The sequence below is a fragment of the Gymnoscopelus microlampas genome (assembly GCF_963454915.1).
Source record: "Gymnoscopelus microlampas genome assembly, chromosome: 8".
Lineage (NCBI taxonomy): Eukaryota > Metazoa > Chordata > Actinopteri > Myctophiformes > Myctophidae > Gymnoscopelus > Gymnoscopelus microlampas.
In genome coordinates this window covers 5,142,859-5,169,793 of record NC_139945.1, presented here as the reverse complement: position 1 = coordinate 5,169,793, position 26,935 = coordinate 5,142,859, and the positions used below count along the sequence as shown (strand labels likewise).

The 26,935-nt window shown below is 40.8% G+C and overlaps 2 protein-coding genes across 2 annotated transcripts; one reads left to right on the top strand and one right to left on the bottom strand.

The window, feature by feature from the left end:
- Positions 1-3,386: 3,386 nt before the first annotated feature.
- lrrc51 (leucine rich repeat containing 51) lies at positions 3,387-8,613 on the top strand (the record flags this gene model as incomplete). Its single annotated transcript, XM_084063966.1, has 4 exons — positions 3,387-3,438; positions 4,868-5,067; positions 6,321-6,469; positions 8,460-8,613. The coding sequence occupies 4 exons, from the start codon at positions 3,387-3,389 to the stop codon at positions 8,611-8,613; spliced, it is 555 nt and encodes a 184-aa protein (XP_083920092.1).
- Positions 8,614-14,696: 6,083 nt separating this feature from the next.
- tomt (transmembrane O-methyltransferase) lies at positions 14,697-26,515 on the bottom strand (the record flags this gene model as incomplete). Its single annotated transcript, XM_084064362.1, has 5 exons — positions 26,501-26,515; positions 19,186-19,448; positions 15,994-16,190; positions 15,235-15,357; positions 14,697-14,894 (listed from the first exon to the last, which is right to left on the bottom strand). Exons 2-5 carry the CDS (start codon positions 19,445-19,447, stop codon positions 14,697-14,699), a joined length of 780 nt encoding a protein of 259 aa, XP_083920488.1. The 5' UTR covers position 19,448; positions 26,501-26,515.
- Positions 26,516-26,935: the final 420 nt, after the last annotated feature.

Here is a 26,935-nt window from a genome sequence, read left to right as displayed (position 1 = left end):
TGGTTCAAATCCTCATCCGGGCCATCCGCCCCGAACGCCTCGTCGTACGGCCGTGTCGTGCGTGGAATGTAACAGATCTACAAGCTCACGACGCGTAACTAAGTACCCCAGCTTGTAGATCTGTTGTGATTATTGGAAGCACAACGACAAGGCGGAAGTCGTGGTACTTGCGTGTGCGCATGTGCGAGATTTGGTTGTTGTCGTGGTTTATTATATTTTTTATTTGTTTAATAATAATAATGAGAATAATAATTATTATAATTATTGTAATAATAATAACAATAACAATAATAATAATAATAATGCAAAACGTCCTATACACTTAAGTAAAAATGTTTTGTAGTCCTAAACCAAACCAGAAGTGAGTAAAAAAATCACCAAAACTACAATTCCCAAAATATATTGGTTTAGTTTCCTTGGAAACCAGTTGTTGCTGAAGAAGCGAAGAAGTTGGACTCTGGGAGCTCTCTGTGTAAGTGGATGACATTTTCCTTTTGACAAATATAGCAGATAGAACGGAGTGGCTCAGAAGGATAGCCGTCTAAAAGAGTGTCTGTCTGTCTGTCTGTCTGTCTGTCTGTCTGTCTGTAACTTGTACATTTACTCAAGTACTGTACTTAAGTAAAATGTTGAGGTATTTTTTACTTTACTGGAGTATTTCCAGTTTTCAATACTTTTACTTCTACTCCACTACTACATCTCAGAGGCATCTCACAATGTGTCGTGATGCCACACATTGTGAGCTTGTAGATCTACTATTTTCAAAAGATTTTTATACAGTTTTGAAAACATGTAAAACGGGACATTCTGCATAATAGAGTACTTTCTACTTTTGGTACTTTAAGACTTAAGTACATTTTGTTACCAAAACTTTTGTACTTTTACTCAAGTAAATTTTGAATGGATACTTTTACTTAAGTAAAAAATACTAGTAGTACTAGAGTACTTTTTCCACCACTGCTTTCATGCTCTACTACAACAACAACAACAACAACAACAACAACCCTAATGATCCTACATAAACTACCCCCCACATGACCCCCCCCCCCCCCCAAACACACACACACACACACACACACACACACACACACACACACACACACACACACACACACACACACACACACACACACACACACACAATTAAATAATAAAACAATATTGAACTTAAATGTGTTGTCACATAGTAACCTTAACAATGTCAGCAAATGAAGTAAAAACAATCTAGTTGAATTGTTCCATTTACAGTATCCTTTGCAATTATACTTGTCTGGCACATTTTATGGATGTATTTATTATCATATTTATTCTTCTGCTACCCCCGCACCCCCCACCCAAAAACAAACAAACAAAACATATGGCACTCAGTTTACACACACATTTGCACTTATCTGCACAATGGAATATGTCTTAATGTTTTGGGACTCACGTTGTTGTTGACCACTCCTCAAATGGCTCAAATCATTCAGTGCCAAAGCCTGGAAGAACTGGGAGAGACGTTTGCCAACTTAAACCAAACAACATTTCTAACATCAGCTAGAACAGTCACGTCTCAACCATTTCCAGGTCAAGGACCCAGGGGGCCGGGGACCACCATGAGAACATATATTTTGTCAAATTAGATTCAGTACAGAATTCTACAACTGTCTATATGTGGAGATGACAGTGGAGATAGTGAAACCCAGTGGTGGAAAAAGTACTCAAATGTTTTACTTAAGTAAAAGTATTAATACCACAAGGCAGAAATACTCTGCCTATATAAAGTGCTGAAGTGGTTAATGTTTTTGTAATAATGAAAATCTGCAAAGTAACTTGCAACTAAAGTGGAGTACATGTGAAGTAGAAGAAAAATAATAGAAATTTGAAAGTACTTCAGTAAAGTAAAAACAATACCTCAACAACATTGTAAGTACAGCACTTAAGTAAATGTACTTAGTTAACTTTTGTTTCCTTCCATTTCAGACACAAAAGGTCCATATAAAAAAACAGAGATACAAAACAGACAATATCAACACATAGACACATAGCCTGCATGAGTACCAGACTGTTTTCACTCCATAAAGCCCAGATCAATTAAAAACATATAAACATTGCCTCCAGTGTTTCCAGAAGCATGAGGAATACCTTGTATCACTCTGTGTGATCCCTGTTAAGGCCATAATTAATACATTCTTTGACTCCATCAGTCTACACATACATTTAAACATAACATTCCTCAACACAGCATGGTAGGTGGGCATCTTGGGTGTTTCAGGTATATTCGAAAAGCATCATTATATGCAACCTGAAGATTTTGCATTTTTGCATTGCTATAACGGCACCATAAGTGGGCTGTATATAGTGGAGTGCAATAGGTTTTAAAAAGTGACATTTTAACATTGTCTGTACTCTGTACGCATGTGAAATGTTTGTGCCAGCATGTTGCCTTGCCCATAGTTACTTTCCACCACATCTGAATAAACGTCCCTGTGTATTCTCTCATTGTAGCTTGTAGGCAGGGGTGTGCTGTGGATTCTTTAGGCAGTGGAGCTCTATTGTAATGACGTCACGTGCACATGCACCCGCACGCATGTGCACATAGCCGCTCAGCTCAGTGCTAGTTGAAATACTGTATGCAACATAACGTGATGGAAAACCACCACACATTTCGTATTATGTAGTTGCATTGTTCATTTGTTGTTTTTATTTTTGTTTAGATTTATTGAAATGATTTTCCTTTTAGTTTTATACCAAAGCTCTTCACACACACATAAGTAGGCTATACTTAAAATAATCAGACAACTTGTCTTTACTTGAATGACAGGGATAACCTTGTTAGAGTGTCTGGTGCAGCTCTTGTTCTTGGGTCCTCTGCTAAGCGATGGGATCTCAGCCAAGTTATCACATAATCTGTAGGGTCCCGGTCATAGGTGGCCCATGTAACTTCAGACATCAAGGCTGATACCCGTTTAACCAGTAACTTTGTACGGATTGGGGTGATGATGATTAAATCCATCTGGCTGTATCACCTTTCACACTCTGCAGTGCAGAGACCAATTGTCTCTCATTGTGAGAGGAATGTATGTACACATTCAATTCCATGGCCTTTCTCAAGTAGCCTAATGTTATGCAAAGTAGCCAGGTAGAGAGGGCTTTTGTTCTAGGGGTGTTGACGGCGCGTTGACGGCTCTCTCACGGCCACGCATTTGCACCGTCAGAGCAGCCCACCCCTGCTTGTAGGCAGGCAGTGACATGATCGTCAAATTAAACAGTTTTTCATTTAGCTATGGACTCTAAGAAGGGTCCCTGGATCCCACTTTGAGAACCATTGAGCTAGAAACCGAGTCATGTCATTCCCTGTCTCTCCTCACACAGGTAAAACATCTGCCTGGAGGAGTCTGTAGAACATGTACGGTGCTCCTGTGGATTTGTCATTTCAAAGCATCACGTCAGTGGCAGGTACAGCCTGGTTTCCATCTCTACAAGAGGGTGTGCCCGTTGTAGAGATGTACCGATACCAGTTTTTCCTTCCCCATACCGATTCCGAAACCCATAACTTGCGTATTGGTCGATACAGAGCGAGTACTGATCCGATACCTGTGTGTAATTAAAAAAGAAATCTAGGACGGCGGTTCTCAAAGTGAGGTCCAGAGACTCTCAGGGTTCCTTGAGGGGGTTCCAAATGGACCCTTACAGGTCTGTAACAGAAATGGAACCAAATGGTTCCATTTCTACACTCAGAGTTATGGGGGCCTTGAAAATAAAAAGGTTTGAGAACCACTGATCTAGGAATAAATAAAACATATATAAAACAGTAGAGCAACATCAAGTGAAGCATTCAAAATACAAAATAATTGATTACTGTGAATGACATATCTTCATGTGATAAATGATGTGGTATGGGATTGGAATTAGACTGGCATACTCACCGAAACCGATACCAGCATTTTCGACAGTATTGGCAGCTTTTCCGATACTGGTATCGGAACCGGAACAATGAGACGCCCTAGTACTGACATCAGTCAGATGGTTCACACAGAGATTCCGTGCATTCTTCTGGGATCTGCATTTTACGGAAAATGTATAAATACGTTCAATTATTTGTTGTTATCTATTACTGACCTTTTGTGCAGTGTTATTTTGACCTTTTAAATGATGTGAAATCTGTCTCATTGTAATTGTTCTTTAACTCCTTACCTCGTGATACTCATTGATACATGGGTTTGGATTGGAAACAGACAAAACTGTAGCTACATTAAAGGAGTAGTTCACCCCCCCAAAAAATCGTATTTTCTATCGATTACACACCCCATGAATTCATGGAGATAGAGCCAATAATTTGATGATCGGCTGACTCAAAAGTCCTATTGACCGATGACATGGTCATAAAAGTATTGGCTCAGGAATGCGACAAAAACTAAAAAATCTCCATGAATACAAGGCTCCATGGGGTGTGCAATTGATAGTAAACAAGTCATTATTTGGGTGAACTACTCCTTTAACCACTCTCTCTATACCAGTGTATTTTCTGTTTTCTGTTATTGTGGGTAAAGCTTTTGCTGAAAATCAACAAGCTCTGTTGTGAGCTTGTCCAGCTACTACTTCTTTGCCCTGTTTTCATCTTTGTTTTACATTTTCTTTCAACTTTAATTGCAATTGTGTCTTATTTGTTTGTATTGTCTTTTTGTGTTAATGATACAACAAGATACCAGGGCTGTGGCTCTTTCGGAGTGGGAACTTTGGGGGGGTGGGAGGGGTAACATTTTTGTATGCTTTTGTCCTATTGAACTGTATGTGAAAATAGAAAATACCAATAAGGAAACCTTGAACCAAAAAAAAAAAAAAGTACACACACACCACTCGGTTCATTTCTTCCCCTGTTTCTTAGATGCACAGGAGCCCAGAGCTGGACTGCGTCCGTTGAGGAAGAACAAGGAGAACAGATACCTGTGTGGCTCTCTGCGTCTCAATAACAACAACATAGCTGACCTGAGCAACTTCCTTCACAACGTCAGCCGCTTCCTGGCGGAACCGCGCAAGCTGGCCTGGCTGGACCTGTCCTTTAACAGCATGTCACACATAGACACAGTGAGTTTGTTTTTAAAAGGATCCCTGGCTAATGAGCCTTATATGTCTTAATACATTTATAATTGCCATCTATAAGTTGCAAGTTGATGATGTCATACGTCCATGTGTGGTTCAGCCCTAAAGAATGTAATAAAAAGTATTTAAAATATTGTTTTGATGCTCATATTAACCGTAGAAAGTATTACGTTTTTAATTAGCACATGGCATGCATTCCATACATTCCATAGGGCTGATCACACATGGACATATGACATCATCAACTTGCGACTGGAGCGGTCCCTATTGAGTGAAGGATGAACTATTTCTAAAATAAATGAAATATTTAAGGTATTTTGTATTTGTATTAAGGCATATACGGCTTATGAGCCAGGGATCCTTTTAACAGGTCTAACACACAGTAGTCTCGCGTAGCCAGATAACTATTCCCCAATCTCCGAATGCTATATATAGAGTCTGGAACACCTCCCGAAATCCGAGACAGGAAGCTAGCATCCATTCGTCATTTCCGTTCACGAAAACATATTTTAAAATATCTTTACATTTTATTTCTTAATTTCCATTTCTGCTAAGCAGCAAGCTATATATGCTTAGATGATTTTGATTTATATTAGGATACATTTCCGCGACTGTAAAGACGAAACGGAAGTGGGGGAAGAGGCGGGGCTTCCGCTTCCCCCCTTAATCATCAAAAGAGGTTCCGTTGCTCCAGACTGTATGACCGGACACACAGTGAACCTGTCCTATAACAATTATATCACACATAGACACAGTGAGTCTGTTTTTAACAGGTCACACATAGACACAGTGACACACTGTCCTTTTCAATTGATAAACTTTTCCCTGTTTGCCTGTATTTCCCATCTTTCTTTCTTTCTGTCTTTCTTTCTTTCTTTCTGTCTGTTAAAGGAACAGAGCTACCACACCTGTTACTGCATTGTTACTGTAGTGTACTGTTAGATCTATTCACTATGACTGTCACTGTAATTCTTCATGGAAGCATGCAAAACCTTCAGATATAACTTGAAGAAATTAGCTTGGTAAGACACTTGAATGGCTGTGGCTTTAATGGCTTTACATATAAACAGAGGAAATACTGTATATCGTACTTGATAATATATATAATATTTAAAAATATATATTATATATGGCTGTAACTGGCACTGTGTGTGTGTGTGTGTGTGTGTGTGTGTGTGTGTGTGTGTGTGTGTGTGTGTGTGTGTGTGTGTGTGTGTGTGTGTGTGTGTGTGTGTCAGGTATTGTGTGAGCTACAGGAGCTGCGTGTATTGTATCTTCATGGAAACAACATCTGCAGCTTGTCTGAGGTGGACAAACTGGGAGAACTACTGTATCTCCACACCATCACCCTGCATGGAAATCTCATAGAGAACCAACCAGGATACAGGTAGATACACACCAGAAACCTTGTGTCTCCATATTTCAACTCTTTGTCTTTTGTGAATGAATGCCTTCGTTGTACAAGAGAGTTAGGCAAATGTAGCGAAAATAGCTGATCTAAAAGCTCACAACGTGTGTTGAGAGCTTGTAGACCTGCTTTTTTCGCTAGTTTTGAAAAAGTTTGAAAGTAAAAGCCGTCAGTCTGTCTGTCTGTATTGAACCAATAAAAAGCATTGACAAGAGCTTGTCTCCAAATCATGCAATTGGACAATTGGAAGACAGGTTCCTTTTTTCCCATTTCCCAAGAAGTAACAGTTTTGTACATACAAGGTTTCCACCTTGTATTTAGCAAGGCGACGCCATGTGAGCTTGTAGATCTGCTATTTGTCATATGGCAAAGTATGCAGGGCGTAGAGTGACACTGCAAAGAGTGTTTCCAGTGTTAACAGTTTGCAATTATTTGTGAGTGTGCCTGTGCGTGTGCGTGTGTTTGTGTTTGCGCGTGTGTGTGTGTGTGTGTGTGTGTGTGTGTGTGTGTGTGTGTGTGTGTGTGTGTGTGTTTGCGCGTGTGTAACCAGTGGTATACTCAAGTACTGTACAATTATTTGAAAACTTAACTTACTAGTTACTTTGAAGATTTTGATTATTATTACAAACACACTAACCACTTCAGCCCTATATATATTTCAGCCATTTGAAAATGATCTACAAGCTCACAATGCGTCGCATTGTGAGCTTGTAGATCGGCTATTTTCAGAAGATGTTTTATACCTTGTGAAAATGGGACATTCTGCACAATGAGTACTTTTAATTTTGGCACTTTAAGTACATTTTGATGCCGATACTTTTGTACTTTTAGTCAAGTCAATTTTGAATATCCGACTTTTACAGGTAACAGAGAATTTCTACATGATGGTATTGATACTTTTACTCAAGTAAAAAAATGTGAGTACTTCTTCACCCTGGTCTGTGTAACAGGCGCTGAGCAGGCATGCAGCAGCATAGCATTTTAGCAGGTGCTTAAATGCAGCAGAGATGGGGTTCATATTACATACCTTGTCTACAGTCTGCACAGCAACAGTATTCATACTCTATAAGTGAACGCACAGATGTTTGTCTATTATTCTGGTTGTGCACAACTGTATTACAGTCAAGTGATCTGTGTGACTTGACGTTTTTAATTCATTTTTTATTAAATAATTGGGCAGAGGAGACAGCCATGGAAAATCTGTGTAACCACTTAACCCATGAAGACTGCATCTGTGTCATTTTAGATTCGAGCTAAAAAGCATTATTTTATGCTTTATGCTGGCTATTCAAAAATAGCAGATATACAAGCTCATAACGCGTCACTTTGTGTGCAAATCTTTGAATATATTTTTAAAGCAAATATTTTTAACTCAAATCTTCGCTTCTGGGGGTCCCTGGAACAACATATTTTGAGATGGGGGTCCGCAGCCAAATACATATAATTTTGAGAAAACTGTTAGGATTTACGGTAGTCATGTAGAAGACATTTGTAGACTCGGCCTCAGGTCTTAATGGGTTAAACCTGCAATGTACATCGGCTATTTGAAAGTAGACGATCTACCAGCTTTCTCGGCTTGTAGGCCTACCTGTATCAGTAGTGACAAATAAACCAAAAACCTTTTAGATTCTTGTCTTGATATCCTGGATACACTAAATATCTTGACCCAAAATAGCAGATCTACAAGCTCACAGCTTATTTCTTATATCTATTTCTGGCCCCAGAATAGGGATGCTAGGGTTCATGTGGCTAACTGTAGATAAAACACTTTTGTGGAAGCACATCCATATGACCATGGATAACACACCAGTGTGTGTGCGTGTGTGTGTGTGTGTGTGTGTGTGTGTGTGTGTGTGTGTGTGTGTGTGTGTGTGTGTGTGTGTGTGTGTGTGTGTGTGTGTGTGTGTGTGTGTGTGTGTGTGTGTGTGTGTGTGTGTGCGTCTGCGTGCGTGTGTGTGTGTGTGCGTAGGACTCATATCATCTCTGTTTTGCCGCATTTGAAGAAAGTGGATTTCAGTGCTGTGACAGGCCAGGAAAAGGCCATGGCAAAGATCTGGCATCGTCATGACAACCCCGGCAAATTAACCATCCAACAGTCACCAGTTCACAGGACCTCTGACTGACACATCTGCTTGTACTAACACTACACAAGTGACTGGCTCAACTAAATACTTTGTTTTATGCAGTGGTGGAAAGTCCACCCAGGCTTTTGTTAGCACACTAGACAGTTTTTAAGTTGCTTGATTCAGTATTTAGATATTTGATATCCATTTTATCAGACACACCCCCTTCCTATAGACAGGTTTCCTGTTAGTAAACATGAGAGGATATGACCGCGCAGAGCCGGGGGAAGCCTATAGAGGGCGCCATTACCCGCAGCAGCTCTGGTCAAATGTCCATTGATAAAATAAATGATCTTCACCGGGTTTAATGAAAGTAGATTAAATTATGCAGTTTGTAAGGCCTACCTTGTTTACTCAATAAAAATGATTTGTCGGAAGTTGGATCTGTTTGTATATAATAGCAGCATTATGCCTATTATGCCTATAATAGCAGAATTATGGCTATCTAACTCCCGAACATAACAACAGAGTGAACGGCGCAACAATTCGTTCCCCCCGAGCATGCGCAGATTGCGCATTCTGCTCTGTGATGACGTCGCGCGGAAATCCGTCTATACATTGTAACTTCTTCTTGGGGGGGGGGGGGGGGCTTTTTCTGCCTTTATTTGATAGTATATACAGTAGTAGACTGACAGGAAGTGGGGAGAGATAGATGGGGAGTTACACGCAGCAAAGGTCGTCGGGGTCATTAGCAGCCTAGCTGGCTGGACCGCTATGCCAGCCGTCCGGGCCAAACCCATTGTAATTTCAAACTCCACTTTAACCATGATGGATTCATTGAAAACACTCATCCTTGGTTCTGGTGATTGCTATTGTCTTTGTAATACATGAGGGGGCCGTGTTTTTTCAATTGCTTTTTTCATTTATTTTATTTTGTTATATTATATTATTTTAAGCCCCCCCCCCCGCAAATTATAACAAATAAATGGAAAAGTAATTGAAAAAACACTGCCCCTTCACGTATTAGAAGGACATCAGTCACCAGAACCAAGGACGGGTGTTTTCGATGCATCTAATGGGTTTATAGGAAGGGGGCGTGTCTGATCAAATTGATATCAAATATCTAAATACTGAATCAAGCAACTTAAAAGCTTTCTGGGGGGGGGGGCAATCTCCCCGCTGTCAGGTGATAAGAAGTGGCTTGCTAGCTCTCATGCATTGAAGGAGGCATGAGCTCGGCTCTAGGCTCTCCCTAGGCTGGCAGAGGGAGTGTAGTGCCCAGGATTACAGACAATTGGCACTGGGTGAAAAAATGGGTTACAAAATCGTGAGATTAAAAAGAAAAGCTGTCTGGGGTGTTCACAAAAGCCTGATTAGATGATGAAATGACCCCAAACATGTTAGAATGTGAAATATCCCTTTAAGTTAATGTTTTGCAGCTTTAGATTACTAATACTTTATACAATTATCAATCAATTATCTTCTAAATGTATAGAATGTATTAAGAGGGAGTTTTTCGTTGCCACTGTCGCAAAATTGCTTGCTCAGGGTGGGATGTTGGGTCTCTTCTCTACATGTAAAGTGTCTTGAGACAACTTGTTGTGATTTGACACTTTAATAAAATTGAATTGAATTGAATTGAATTAAATATTTCTATACTAATCACATCTACAAGCTCACAACACGTAGCTTGTAGATTGGCTAAATAGACAAAGTATAAAATAGCAATGAAATGATTAATGGTCAATACATTATTCTGAAATGAGCATTCTGTATATTGAGTAGTAGCCTATATTTTTATGCTATTATTTTGTACTTTGGGGGAAAAAAAGATTTTCATCTGTCATGCACTGATTGTCTAAACTGTATAAAAATGTAACCATTTTTTTATTTCACCTTTGAAACATTAAACTTTTGAGTTATGCTGACAGATTTGTTTGAAAAGTTCACCATCATTAAATTGGTGTAAGTGATATTGTTTTGTTAATATAACTAAATATTGTTAAATTGCTATATTCTGCACAATCATTGCTATAAAGTGTTTGTGTCCCTGTCTACAGCTCTTTAGTAAACATAAAATAAAATGCATATTCAGGTGGGATACCTCACCCGTTTCATTCTGTTTGTCAACAGCAGTAACCTCAGTTAATTTTAAACAGTGGTGTAAACTGAACTGTAAAGTAAATAAGTACATGAACTCAAGTACTATAGGCCTACTTATGTACACTTTTGAGGTATTTTGTCTTCAGCATTTACACATTTCAATACTTTTACTTCTACCCCTCTACATCTCAGAGGAAAATATTGTAGGCCTACTTTTACTTCTACTCCACTACATCTCAGGGACAAATATTGTACTTTTACTCCACTACAATGATTTGAAAACTTGAATTACAAGTTACTATGTAGATTTAGATTATCACAAAACACACATTAACCACTTCAGCCCTATACATTTCGGCCATTTGAAAATAGCCGATCTACAAGCTCACGATGTAGATCTGCTATTTTCAAAAGATTTTTATACATGTTATACATTTGAAAACATTGTAATTTGTTAAAAAAAAACATTTCTTTATAGTTATTTTCAAAGTCTTATGGATTTATTGATTTTGGAGAAATAGATACAATAATCTCACAAAAAGAAGGGGGAAAGATGTGTTACAATTAAAGGTATTGTCCAGCAGAGGGTGCTGGTACCCTGTGATGGAGTTGGTTGGGCGTAGCAAGTACCTTGCTGTATGGCTGCTTCAAATGTGAATTGCCCATTCATTTCCCATTTCATTTAGCCAGCCTTTATTCATAATTAATACAATTACACAGTTATAGTAAACAATTAAAATAAAATAAATTATCGGTTTGTATGTACATACTGTATGTGCCCATGTGAGTATAGATGTGATACCTGTATATAGTCTATTACATTTGTTCTCAGTGTCTGGTCCGGGGACCCCCAGGGGTCCTTGAGGTGGTTCCCGGGGCCCCAGCTAAGTAGTTGCTAGTTAAGAGCCAAATGGGGTCTGTAACTAAAGAGTCTACAAATGGAACCAAATGGACCCTTGTGTGTGTGTGTGTGTGTGTATCACAGAGTGTAATTGAACCAAATGGACCCTTATGTGTGTGTAACACAGAGAGTGTACTAATTGAACCAAATGGACCTTTATGTGTGTGTAACACAGAGTGTACAAATGGAACCAAATGGACCTTTATGTGTGTGTAACACAGAGTGTACAAATGGAACCAAATGGACCTTTATGTGTGTGTAACACAGAGTGTACAAATGGAACCAAATGGACCTTTATGTGTGTGTGTAACACAGAGAGTGTACAAATGGAACCAAATGGACCCTTATGTGTGTGTAACACAGTGTACAAATGGAACCAAATGGACCTTTATGTGTGTGTAACACAGAGAGTGTACAAATGGACCTTTATGTGTGTGTAACACAGAGAGTGTACAAATGGAACCAAATGGACCTTTATGTGTGTAACACAGAGTGTACAAATGGAACCAAATGGACACTCAGCACTGAGGATTTTACAAAGCAGAGTTTGGGGTCCCAGAGATTAAAAAAAAATCCTATCAAATGGGTCCATGGCCTAATATGCATATCAAACTGTGTTTTTTTCTGTGTGGGCAGGCTATGGAGAGAGAAGGCTGTGCTCACTGGCATAAGCTCCACACCTGCTTAATCTCATGTACACACTGAATTTGCTTATCAGCAGATGTGTATATATGTGAAGATATCTTGATCTTATTATGTTCTCTTTGACATGCTTTTCATGTTTGATTTTCTGTCCCTCTCCCTGGGTAGCAACAAGACAGCCGGTAGCAAAGGAGTAACAGACACCACGGCCCTATTTCACGAAAGCAGAATTAGGGGTTAAGCCTGGATTTAACACCTATCCTGGCTTAATTTAGCCAGGATTTGCGATGAATCAGTTTCATGAAAGCTGAATTATCTTGCCAGATTAGTTTAGCCAGTTCACCCTGGCTAAGTTTATCCATGACTAGATTTCACGAAAGAAAATCCTACCTTAGTTACCATGGCAATTTAGCTGTGAAGTTAGCCTGGTCCAGACCAGGCTAACAGCCAAGCTTAATTAATCCAGTGCCTTGTTCTTCAAGTTTTGTGATATAGCTGTTACTCCAATGACTCCAATCTTAAACCAGTGACTTTTTCCACAGTTAATTCAACACATATGTTTGTATATGGACTAATTTTAATGACCCTGCATTCAAATAAAATGAAATAAATACAATAAGATATAATCAATTTAATTATATTACCGAAATAGTGTGTGACCATGAATCATAATTGTTTCACAATGACTCATGTGATATGTCATTGTAACTCCGTGAACCCGTTACCGCAAAGGGGACCCCCCCCCCTTACCGCCGCGGGTAACGGCGACCCCCCAGGGACCCCCGTTACTCCCGTGGACGGCACAGATATATAGATGGATTCCATGTAATCTCAACATTGCATGCATGCCGCATATAATAGCATTGTAGATTAGTAGGCGATATTCACTTAAACTCCTCATGTTTAAGCCTAACAGAATTATATATTTTGGACGACTTGTGCATTTAATTTGTCGGCAATACTTTGCCACGCTTTCTCCCTGGATCTATTTATTGCGGCCGTGTTTCCTTTCTTGCTTATTATACATTTTACTTCCTTGTATGACTCCATGAGCTGCTGCAGTGCTGCTGTTCAGCCACAGAGAAGAACGCCGCTCTGGTTTTGGGCTCCATGATTGGTCACGTTCAAGGATTCTGCTTACATGGTCTTTTACAGGAATACGTGAAGCCTAGCTTTACCATCCTGGCTCGACACAGCCTGGCTTTACAAGATCTAGCTCGACAAAGTCGCTCCTTTTCAGCCTGGCTTGGCGTTCATGGAACGGAATAAACCAGGCTGTACGACCCGACTTTGTCAAACCAGGATTTGACTCAAGCCCAGGCTTCACCTTTCGTGTAATAGGCCCCTGGTTACTACAGAACAAAAAAACTTGCCTGGGCCTCTGCTCTGGGATATATATGTATTATGTACAGTAAAATACAGTATATGTACACTATTGTCATAAAAACGGATGTTAGAAGAGCAAAGGAATACAAGTCAACCAAGACTGAGAGCAAAAGCAGCAGAGTTATGGGCGTGAGCAAGAGTCATTAGTCCATGGGCTGACCATATTGGTATTGCACAGCCTCAGGGCTACACTAAGGACTGAGTGAATCTATTGTTCTTCTGTTGAGGAATCTGCCAGTACCTCTGGTTATTCTTATTAAGTACATTCTCATTGGATTAAATTCTAGCTGGTGTAATTATAGATAAATTAAACACTTGTCATAGCGTTCAAAGATTTTAAACAGCAGATCTGCTATTTTTTGCTACCTTTGGAATAGGGAGTAGTACACCCACAAAATTACTTGTTTTCTATCAATTACACACCCCATGAAGCCTTGAATTCATGGAGTTTCTTTTCTTTTTGTCACATTCCTAAGCCAATATTCGATGACCGCAGTGGTGGAAAGTAACTAAGTACATTTACTTAAGTACTGGACAATTTTGAGGTATTTGTACTTTACTTGAGTATTTCCAATTTCCAATACTTTTACATCTACTCCACTACATCTCAGAGGCAAATATTGTACTTTTACTCCACTACAATTACTTGAAAACTTTAGTTACTAATTACTTTTCAGATATAAATTATGATATAATGAAACATACATTAACCACTTTAGCCCTATTTTATACCTAGGCTATTTGAAAATAGCCGATCTAGATCTGCTATTTTCAAATATTTAGTACTTTTACTTTTGGCACTTTAAGTACATTTTGATGCCAATACTTTTGTACTTTTACTCAAGTACATTTTTCATTTTTTCACTTTTACTTGTAACAGAGTATTTTTATATTGCAGTATTGGTACTTTTACTTAAGTAAAGAATTTGAGTACTTTTTCCACCACTACCGGCAGAGTCCCCGGTAGGAGACTCAATGGAGACTCTTTGAGTCTACAGCCGACTCCGCCGGTCATCAAATTATTGGCTTAGGAACACGTCATGAACAAAAAAGGTTTGCGGGGGACCTCTGAGGGTCCCCACCGGGCCCCACTGTGAGAACCTGTGGTTTTCTATTTGACTCCCTGGTATATGAGCTCGGCCATGCCGTCCCTGATGCCTCGGCTGTACTCTATGGTGGCGCGGTGGACCCTCCATTCGTACAGGCCGCTCTTGCGCACGTGGCGCAGGAAGTTGGGCGCCCCGGGGAACAACACGTTGTCAGCCAGGATCATGGAGCCTTTCCCCAGCAGACCAGAACCCTCCAGCAGCTAAAACACAAAGACAGACTGGAATTATTCAGACATTTCTGGTTGTGTCACTCAGTCACAGTTTGCTGACCTCGAACATTAACCCATTAAGATCTGAGGCCGATCCTACAAATGTCTGCTAAATCAGTAGTTCTTCACACACTTTCAAGATTTTTTAAAAATGTTCAAAAATAGCAGATGTACAAGCTCACAGTGCAAATGGAAATTGTGCCATCTCGTAATGAGCATTAGTGAATACCAGTTATGAGGTTGGAAGTGGATGAAGTGCTCCTTAAAGTAAAATATCTGAGAACTTCTTCCACGACCATGGATGTGAAGGTTCCTTGTCTTAAGGCTTTACCTGCAGATCAGGCTTGTAGCATTTCTTCCAGTGGTCCATGAAGACAAAGTCCAATGTCTCCACACCGTAGTCAGAGCGCAGCTGAGGAATGACCTCGTCTGAGGGCTTCACAATCAACTCCACCTGGACACAAACAGGTCAGTAATAGTGGTGGAAAAAGTACTCAAATTCTTTACTTAAGTAAAAGTACCAATGCTGCAATATAAAAATACTCTGTTACAAGTAAAAGTCCAGAATTAAAAATGTACTTGAGTAAAAGTAGAAAAGTATTGGCATCAAAATGTACTTAAAGTACCAAAAGTAAAGGTACTAAATATTTGAAAATAGCAGATCTACAAGCTCACAACGCGTCGCGATGCGACGCGTTGTGAGCTTGTAGATCTATTTTCAAATAGCCTATCATTTCAAATAATATCATAATTTATATCTGAAAAGTAACTAGTAACTAAAGTTTTCAAATAAATGTAGTGGAGTAAATGTACAATATTTGCCTTTGAGATGTAGTGGAGTAGAAGTAAAATTATTGGAAATTGGAAATACTCAAGTAAAGTACAAATACCTCAAAATGTTACTTAAGTACAGTACTTGAGTAAATGTACTTAGTTACTTTACACCACTGGTAACTATACGCATAAGGTCAGAAAAGGGAAAAAAAACAGGAGGTATAAACAGGTAACAATAGTTAGAAGTGTCAATGGTGCCCACGGATCAAACATGAGAATAACTGCCAACATGTTTCGTGCGTGCTTGTCCTCTCACCATGCGGTCATCAAACCCCGCCAGGCGTATGATCTTCTCAGCTATGGTGGCGTTGCCCTGGTCCATCTCTAAGCTGTAGATCCTGGCGCCAGGTGGCAGTGCCCGGGCGATGCGCACCGTGCTGTACCCGCAGTGGGCACCAAGCTCCAACACCGTCATGGGACTGCGCTCCAACAGCAGTCTGTCCAGGATCATACCTAAAGAGAAACACACATTTTAACCATTTATGGACTTGAAGTACCGGTTAGGCCTGTCACAACTATTAACATAATGGCCTAACCACAATTATTTGAGATAATCACAATTGTTTTGCATAATCGTCATAATCGTTTCCATGTTGAAACATTTTCATACGAATTCAAACGTTTTCCAAAAGTACTGGAAATAGCAGATAACAAGCTTACAACACGTTACAAAGTGACATGTTGTATGTAAGCTTGTAGATCTGCTATTTCTGCTATTTTTAAATTTTCTTGAAAGTATATCATTTCTTGAAAGTGTATATTTCAGTTATTTGTCATTTGTCATATCTTCCCTGTGGAATTTGTGATTAATTTATGAAGCCTAAAAAACAAATAAAAATGTGAAGTTCATATGGTCCAATGTTTGGTGCCAAAAACACAATGAAATCTTGAATCGCAATTATTTGTGTGACAATTATTTGTGTAACTTAAATGTGACAACCCAAATGTCCACATAAAGGAGAGCATACAAGGATACAAATATCAAAGGTACAGTTAAGGTTATATTCACAAAAGCATGGCAGGCAGCTACCAATTATGACAGCACAGCACTTTGCCAGCCTTTTTGCCTCCTTTCTGGGCATCCCAAGTTGTTGAAACCCTCTAAGAAGCAGTCTGTGGGTACTGTATGTCCTAGCCTAGACCAAGGGTTCCCAAACTTTTCAGGCCGCGACCCCCCAAAATAATCATATTTGAACTGGGGTCCCCCAGTCTGACAAACACTTCTCTTTCTTACGTAATGTTTGACAATTTGGTATTTAAAAGGACTTAAAAGTAATTCAAATGTAACTTTAGAAATGTGCAGATAGGATACCCTTTATACACTAATACTGTATGTTGGTTTGTTTACTTTTGAGTGAGAAAACAATGTTTCACATTAAGCTAAGCATCTGGGGACCCCCAAAAAATAATTTAGGGACACCCCTTTGGGTACCAGTGTTCTAGGCTATCAAATATATTTTTTTTTAAATAGTCTGCACCTATAGCCCAGCTCTGAGATGGTTAGTGGAAGTGGTTGGTAATTCTATTTAATGACCTTGGTCATAAAGGCTTCCACTAGGCTAGGGTCAAACTAATGCAGACACTTATCTGGACTCTTAATCAACCACAACAACATCTGGTGTATTAGCTGTCAAAGATGTAAAGATGTTTGGGTTATCACTGAGATGAAACATGGATGGAATGACACGTTTGTACATTCTCACCGAGGATGTGTGATATTTTGATATGTCTTTTGCAATTCCAGTTCCACTATTCTGTCATGGCTTGCTATTACATTACATTTACATTACACTACAGTCATTTAGCAGACGCTTTTATCCAAAGCGACTTACAATAAGTGCATTCAACATAGGTAGGGAACGAAACTACTAATCACCAGAAGTATCAAGTGCATTCTCTTCTAAAACAAGCAACCAAGAGTATACCTAGCTAGCGCTTAAGTAAAAGTGCAATAAATCAGCTACCTACTTTCATAAACAGATGAGACAAAATAGGAAAATCAAATGAGCAAGAGCTAAAACAAATAAGTGGATCGAATAAACAAGATCCAGTAAAACAATAAAACAAGAGTTTGTACAACTAGTTAACAACAAGTAGGCAAGGCGAAGAGGAAGGGTAGTTTCCTGAAGAGGTGGGTTTTCAGCCTGCGGCGAAAGATGGGCATGCAGTGACTCTGCTGTCCTGACATCAGTGGGGAGTTCATTCCACCACTGTGGGGCCAGAACAGAAAACAAGCTGTGACCGTGTAGATCGGCCAGAAGGACCACTGAGCGACGAGGCAACCAGTCGCCCCGTGGCGGCAGACCGAAGTGGTCGGGCAGGGGTGTATGCATCGACCATAGCCCGGAGGTAAGAAGGAGCTGTTCCTTTCACTGCCCTATAGGCTAGCACCAGGGTTTTAAACTGGATGCGAGCCGCTACGGGGAGGATAGGAGAAGGATAGTGCTATGTAGATCCCTTTGTATGCATATGTAGTGGAACGCAGTGAGCTGGGATTGAACCCGAGGCTCCCACTCGCCAATCTGACGTGTTACCAGTCATGCCAATAGGGCTGAGCCCGATTGGCAGGTCTGTTGCACGCGAGTTCTGGCTAATTTGACTGTGGGGGGCTACTGTAGCTGGCGTAGACTGTTGAGTGGGAGCCTCGGGTTCAATCCCAGCTCACTGCGTTCCACTACACATAGCAGCCATTCAAGATGTGTGACAGTGTTTCAGTGACCTGTTCTGTGGTGCAAGCAATGAGGGACCTGAGTGGAGGGGAGCCAGGTGGAAAGATTGAGTCTCACACAGACACACACACACACACACACACACACACACACACACACACACACACACACACACACACACACACACACACACACACACACACACACACACACACACACACACACACACACACACACACACAAACCATTTCAAACATACCTTTTGCTGTACGAAAAGGTATGAAACGCATGTAAAAAACATGCTTTCTGTTTTAGACTGGTGCTCCCTTTCATTTGAAGGACCACTTCCTCTCTATTTACTATTTACTCTCAGAGAAGGGCTGTGGACAGTTCAGAAACCCGCCTACCAGTGACATCATCAGTAGGCAGATTTGGTCATTTAAAGCAACATTTTCAACTTTATTTGTATTTTTTATAGAACAATGGCTTCTATTTCAGCATGCTGGAGACAGACGGACAGACAGACAGACAGACAGACAGAGAGATTTGTGGGTTTACAGATATTTCTGGAAAACCGCTGATCCGACTGACTTCCCACTCTGCACATCCTCTGTGATACACGCAGTAAAAGGTTTGTGAGCTTGTAGATCTGCTATTTTTGGTGAAGAGATTTGGTGTAGACTAGACTAGAGTGATAAAAGAGCGTATACCAAGTAGACATTTGCAAACTCAGGTCTGTTTCACCAAGAACAGAGGCTTTTTAAGTGGTTAATCCTCACCCTTTTTGGACCCAAGGGTGCTGATGAACTCATACCCGCTGCTCCAGTCATCGAAAGCGTTCAGGATGGTCTCGGGGTCTCCGGGCGTGGCCTCGGTCAAAACGTACTGGAAGGCGCGCTCCTCGCGGCTCAGCCCGCTCCTGCAGTCCCTCCAGATCCGCACCAGAACCGCATGGTAGAACAGCGCGAAGTAGAAGCGGTAGCGGATGAGCAGGGTCAGCAGCAGAGGCAGGAAGGCCAGAGCGATGGCAGGAGACACCATTCTGATGGGTGTAAGCAAAGATAGATCAGCATAAATCCTTTATTGTCAACCTTTTTTGAGTGGTGCCGAAGGCAACCACTCCTATACTTTGTCTGTGTGTCCGTATGTATGTATGTATGTCTGTATGTCCGTGTGTCCACCAAGCTAACATTGGTCAAGCATCACGTGACACGTGACAATATGTTGAAAGGGTGTGCTTTGATTGGCTAGCGAGACGCATGACGAAATAGAGCCCTATAAATAGGTGTATCACTTTGAAACATTGTTTACATGTTTCAAAGTGACATCAGTGCCATCAGCCAAGCTAACATTGGACATGTTAGCTTGGCTGATTGAACATGTTAGCCAAGCTAAGCAAGGCACCACTCACTTCACACAGGGTGTGATTTTTAATTTAAAGGACTCTCGGTTGATATCGTTGCTGTCGGGCAGAAACATCTTTTCTTTTTTTTTTTATATAATTTTTATCCCACGATTTTGTAACCCACATTTTTTCACCCAGTGCCAATTGCCCATGTAATCCTGGGCACTACCTACCCTCTGCCAGCCTAGGGAGAGCCCAAGCTGAAGCTCATGCCTCCTTCAATGCATGAGGAGCAAGCAGGCCGCTTCTTATCAACCGACAGGGGGGAGTTTCCCTGGTTGGACATAGCGCGTGTAAGGAACACGTTATTCCAACCAGTTCCCTTCTCCTCCATCAGGCGCCCCGGCTGACCAGGGGGAGGCAGTATAGTGACCAGGATTACTACATGTTTTTGTGAGGGTATTAACTACCCTAGGAGACACGGGGAGAACATGCAAACTCCACACAGAGTAGGCCCTTTCGCCAACCCCACCTAGGGTATGGGCGCCGATGACGTGGAGGAGAGAACACGCCCCCAGCGCCCACAGCGTCCCCGGCGGGAATCGAACCCAGGACCTTCTAGCTGTGAGGCGACAGCGCTACCGACTGTGCCACCGTGCCCCCGGACAGAGAGGGCAGAAACATCTTATCTCCATATTTTAACTTTTTTTTTTTGTAAATTAACGCCTTTTCATACAGTACTACAGTATCAAAAGTATCAGATCCACAAGCTCAAGTGGACCTGCTACTTTTGATATTTTTGAATTTGAATCCTGAAAATGGATACAGGATAGGTGGGCACTAAGGACATCTGGGCACCATATTTTTGGGAAGACTATGGGCACTAGGAAATGTGGGCACCTGGAAGAGTGGGCACTTAGGGGTGGAGAAGAGTGGGCACTAGGGAAATCTGGGCACCAGGTAGACTGGGCACCAGGAAAACTAGGCACTAGGAAGACTGGGCACCAGGACCTCAAGCTAACTAGCCAACTATTGTTTCACTGCTCTGTTGCTTTCGCCATACCTGCATATCACGCTGTGTAAGGGACCGGAGAGAGTTGGTCGGAAGGAGAGACACAGGGAAAACTTTGTTGGTTTTAAAATATTGTTCTCTTTTTTTATTACTTTTTCTTTCTTTTCTTTTTTCCGTTGTTGCAAATCAAAGGTTTGATAACAAAAACAAATGTGCTCAACACAAAAGACATTAAACTAAATAACAAAACAAACTGGGACTGAACAACACAACTGAAAACCTAACTAACCAGAATGACACAGGTGGTGGACATATATAGGGACGGGTCAGACCACTGTTAATACAAAAGGGGGAAAAGACAAAGACTACCATTGACACACACACTCTAAGAACCCCTGCCCCACCCCATAGTGCAGAGGGACTGTGGTGCAGTCCAATTGTCCAGATTAGCTGCAGATCTGGAGCAGCTGATCCCCATTCCTTTGGTCAGCCCATAATGTCCATTTATATCAGCAGCCTCCCACAAAACTGGTATCTCAAAGAAAACTCATAAATGAACTCATAGAAAACAACTAAACAATAAATTATGTCATTTCAACTGGTTAATAATGAACTGAAAATAAACACACTAAATATATAAAGCAAAAGGAAGAGTTACCATACATTATAGTCTCTATGTGTGGCTGCTGAGTCAGCCATCACACGCTGACACGCCCTGTTTATATTCATTTAGGCTATTTTTTTTGTTAAAGGGCTTATTACTATGCAGATGATACACAATTATATCTATCAATGAAGCCAGATGAAACAGATCAACTGGCTAAACTTCAAGCATGTCTTATAGACATCAAGAGTTGGATGACCCGTAATTACCTACTCCTCAACTCGGACAAAACTGAAGTTATTGTACTCGGCCCTAAGCACCTCAGAGATAAATTAATCGATGAGAATTTTACCCTAGATGGTATTACCTTGACCTCCAGGGCCACTGTAAAGAATCTGGGAGTCACGTTTGACCAAGACATGTCCTTTCAGTCCCACATAAAACAAATTTCAAGAAATGCCTTTTTTCACCTGCGTAATATTGCAAAAGTTAGGCACATTCTGTCCCAAAATGATGCAGAAAAACTTGTCCACGCATTTGTTACTTCTAGGCTGGACTATTGCAACGCCTTACTATCAGGCTGCCCAAGTAAGTCCCTAAATAGCCTGCAGCTTGTCCAGAATGCCGCTGCGCGCATACTGACAGGAACCAGAAGAAGAGATCATATCACTCCTTCATTGGCCTCTTTGCACTGGCTCCCGGTTAAATACAGAATAGAGTTTAAAGTTCTCCTCCTCACATACAAGGCTCTCAATGGACAGGCACCAGTATATCTCAAAGAACTCATCGAGCCCCGTAAACCAGCCAGAACACCACTGCGTCCACAGTATGAAAAAATGCTTACGGTTCCAGTAAACCCCCAAAAAACTAGAACAGGAGGTAGAGCATTTAAGTTTGAACGACTCTATCAAACAAGATGTCGACAAGGGCAAATATTGCGGCATGGTCATGCTGGACCTCCAGAAGGCTTTTGACACCGTTAATCACCCAATTATGATCAATAAGCTCAAAGCAATAGGCTTTGATGACACGTCGGTGAACTGGATGAGATCCTACCTGGAAGGGAGGGAGCAAGTGGTGGAAGTAAACGGCACCCAGTCCCCTCCCCTCCCAGTGACTTGTGGTGTTCCTCAAGGAAGCATACTAGGACCACTACTGTTCCTGATATATGTGAATGATATGTCCTCAGCTTGCGACTGCAAACTGTTCCTGTTCGCAGATGACTCGGCTCTGCTGGTCTCGGATAGGGACAGGCTGCAGGTTGAGAAAACTCTCAGCACTGAACTCAACAAGATCTGCATCTGGCTCTCCGACAACAAACTCTCATTACACCTGGGTAAAACTGAATCCATCCTCTTTGGGTCCAACCCTAACCTTAGAAAGGCTGAGAGTTTCACGATCAAAGTGGGTGAAAATGTTATCACAAGAAAGGAGGAAATTACCTACCTGGGTTCCATCTTGGAGGCAAACCTCTCAGGTGACAAAAACGCTGAAAAGACGATCAAAAAGGTCCACAAAATAACACGGAGGATGTGGAGGCTTGTTCGTAAAGTCAGTAAGAATACTCTGAAGATTCTTGTAGGGGCCCTCATACAAGGTCATTATGATTATGCATGCACTTCATGGTATCACAACACCTCCAAGGCCCTAAAAACAAGGCTCCAAACATCCCAAAACAAACTTGTAAGGCTACTTCTTGGCCTCAATTACAAAGCCCATCTAACCCATGCCCATTTTGCTAGGCTTGGATGGCTTAGGGTTGAGGACAGAGTACAGCAACTTGCTATGGGCCTGGTCTTCAAGATACACCACAACATTGGGATCCCCCTGTATTTGTCAAAATACTTCCAAAATGTTAATCAAGTCCATGATCATAACACCAGAGGCAGCTCCACAAACCATGTTCAACCCAGATTTGGCACAACAAAGGGAATGAACTCTTTCTCATGCTATTCATCTAAAATGTGGAATGCCCTACCAAAAGGAGTAAAGGAGTGTAAAACCCTACTCACTTTCAAAAACGCCCTAAAGATACACCTTCAGGAGGCTGCAATTCAAAAATGGCCCCTGTCCAAGTCCTAACCTACCCCATGTCCTAACCTAACCTACCCCCCCCCCCCCCTCTCTTTCTTTTTGTACATATTTTTCACCCTTCATACTTCATACCAGTAACCTGTAAACTGATTGTATGACATTCTGTATAGTAGTGTGTATATCTGTCTGTCTCTTATATGTCAACATGATTTGTGTGCATGGGGATCTCATCTTAAACAAGCTACGTGCTTAACTGAGCTATCCAGTTTAGTAGACCTTGTATTGCGAATTTGTACTTCCATGTACTGTTATGTACTGCCATGTACTGTTCTCATGTCTTACTAAATAAAGTACATCAATCAATCAATCAATCAAGCACCTCAGCTGTGGAACCTTCTCCCAGTCTCAGTCCGTAAAGCAGACACACTCTGTATATTTAAAACTAGACTAAAAACCTTTCTCTATGATAAAGCCTATAGCCGAAGTGTATAGACTCAGTCCCCCTATAGTCATCCTCTCTCCCCTCGTCCTCTCTCTTCCCGTCCTCCCTTTGGTTGTGTGGGTTTGTGTCCCATTGGTACAATCGTAATTAACCCTGTACGGATTCACGCTCTAGTAAGGCCTGCCACTAATTCTACAACCGGGGACTCGTTCCCCGGAGTTTCTTCTACCACCCACGTCGCAGGTCCATGGACTATTACTATGGACCCCCAGCTGCGGCTCAAGACTGTGACTGCGGACCGGGCCTGGGCCTCTCCATGGAGTCTATGGACTGTTACTACGGACCCCCAGCTGCGGCTCAAGACTGTGACTGCGGACCGGACCGGGCCTCTCTCCATGGAGCACGACCTGGACACGACCGTGGACTTCTACTACACTACACTATACCGCATATTATATTATCTTAAACATTTTTATATTATTCCATTATATACTGCATACACACTATTGCTGTACTATATTATACTATCATATGCTAGTATCTTACACTATTATATTTGCTATTATTGATATTGTTACTGCTTGCACTGTATCTCTTTCTGTCTCTCCTCTGTCTCTCCCTTTCTCTCTCTCTTCTTTCCCCCAACACGGTCGAGGCAGAAGGCCCCCGCCCTAGAGCCTAGGGTCTGCCTGACGTTTCTTCCTGTTGAATTAAGAGGGAGTTTTTCGTTGCCACTGTCGCAAAATTGCTTGCTCAGGGTGGGATGTTGGGTCTCTTCTCTACATGTAAAGTGTCTTGAGACAACTTGTTGTGATTTGACACTTTAATAAAATTGAATTGAAAATTGAATTGAATTGAATTATTTGCATATACTGCCCTATCACCATTAATGCAAACTGCCATGATTTATAAATAATAGTGACATCTAATAATTTCTAAACATACTGTTGGCATCCTAAAATAAACGTTTTCAAACAACATGACTAAAAAATAAAATAATTTAATGGTTTAAAAATGGTCTAAATCTAATGGTTGATATAGTTTTGATATAAACGTCTACTCTAGATCAAGGCTAAATCTTGTATTGATCAATGGCTATTCAAATATATATATTTTAGTCCAATATTTGGAGATCAGTTAATGCAACTTACAGTTATTTGTGAATAAATATTTATGAATTGTGGCATAAAAACATTAGGATAAATATAGTTTATGAATTAAAATAGGATCAATATTTAACAGAACATCACAGTCTAGCTGGAAACAAGTCTTTTGCACATGTGAATGTGAGCTGCATAACAGTTAAATAAAAAGAAGAGAGGGCGAAATACTAAAGGCTGTGAGAGACTGTAGGCTACACACCACCACCATGTGTGTTAATCGGACTGAATTTCATTCGTAACTCCATTAATACCTGCTTGGATTATTTATTTTAATTTTCAGTCAAACATATAGTCTATTAGTGTCATGATGTGGTCACACAGACATTCTGATAACTGACAGGCTGATAGAAGTAGACAAGACAGTTGTGAGCTCGTAGATTGTTGTGAGCTTGTAGATTTGCTATTTTCCCCCCTCAAATGTTATGGAGTGGATTTCCTAAGTAAGCAGTAGCCATAATGGGTGAACAATAGACCAAGCAATTGCAAATGAGCCACCATCATTGATATGGACTATGGAGTGTTCCTTCCACACAAAACAATGGAAAGCACGCCTTTAATGATGATAATGTGCTCATTCACAGGTAATAGCTATTCAATGCCAGGTAGCCTAATAGGTGGCCATTAGCAGGGTTTGAGCGCAGCATTTGTATGCAAATACATTGAACGAATGAGCATGAATGGAACAACCACTGAAACATTGTCTTTACATACAAAACACACGTTAAGCATCTAGTATCATTGTTAATAAAGTATTCAATTTCACAGGCAGTGCACCTAGTGCCCACTCTTCCTAGTGGCCAGTTATCCCAGTGCTCAGTCTTCCTGGTGCCCAGATTTCCCTAGTGCCCACTCTTCTCCACCCCTAAGTGCCCACATTTCCCTAATGCCCACTCGTCCAAGGCGCCCAGCAGTTTTCCTTAGTGTCCAGAATGAAAGTAACAGTTTTGGACATTATGAGGTTTCTACCCGACAGACGAGGCCATGGATCCCCATTTACCTTCTCTTTTTTTATCTCTGGGACCTCAATCTAAATTGTATACTCTCACAGTTAAAGACCCTTAAGGGTCATTTTTCTTCTTTTATTTTAACTATAGCCTATATTGTTCATATGTATTTTTGTGGTGAATTAAAACAGGACAGGTTATTTAGTCCAGCCAGCGTCATGTTGTCCTCGGGTTAACATTTGTATTGACCACATAATAGATTTTTACAACTGTGATGGAAATGGTGAACACTGGATCTGCACTCCATTCCACAAATATAGTACATTCATCTGGAGAATCATGCATTTCGATTCAAGTAAACACAAATTGAAATAGCATAAAACTCTAGAGTCTAGAACTATATATTATATCTTGGAACTTCCTCTCCATCTTTCTACTGCTTCAGGTGATCATCATTTCTACAAAAGGAACCTGTGTCATGTATTCTAAAAACATAGTCCCTAATATAAACTACTCTGTACAACACTTCCTTTAAAACACACTAACTCACCTGTTACACAGCAGGTTTGGCGAACACGGAACAGTAGCACATTAACAGCACAAAGACGGTGGCACGTCAGTGGTGAGTGAGCCTTAAAGCAGGTATGTGTCACTCTGACTGTGTTCATTGGAACACAGAGGAGGTAAATGAGCCGGCCATTTAAATAATTCATCCATCGCCTGCAGCTCGTGAAATTATTCAAACATGAGGCATTGGTCCCAATAAAACTAATAAACTATATATCATAACCAGTTAAACTTACAATAGACCTTGTAAAATAATGAAATGGGACATTGGCCTTTGTTAGCCTTAATGGGATGAGTAAATAAAGTTATTATGTACAATATAGTTATGATACTGGCCTGCTGGGAGGAATTGAGAGACAGCTAGAGAGACAGCAGTGCGAGAGATGTTTTGGGAGTATCAGGTTAGCAGTGACAGGTG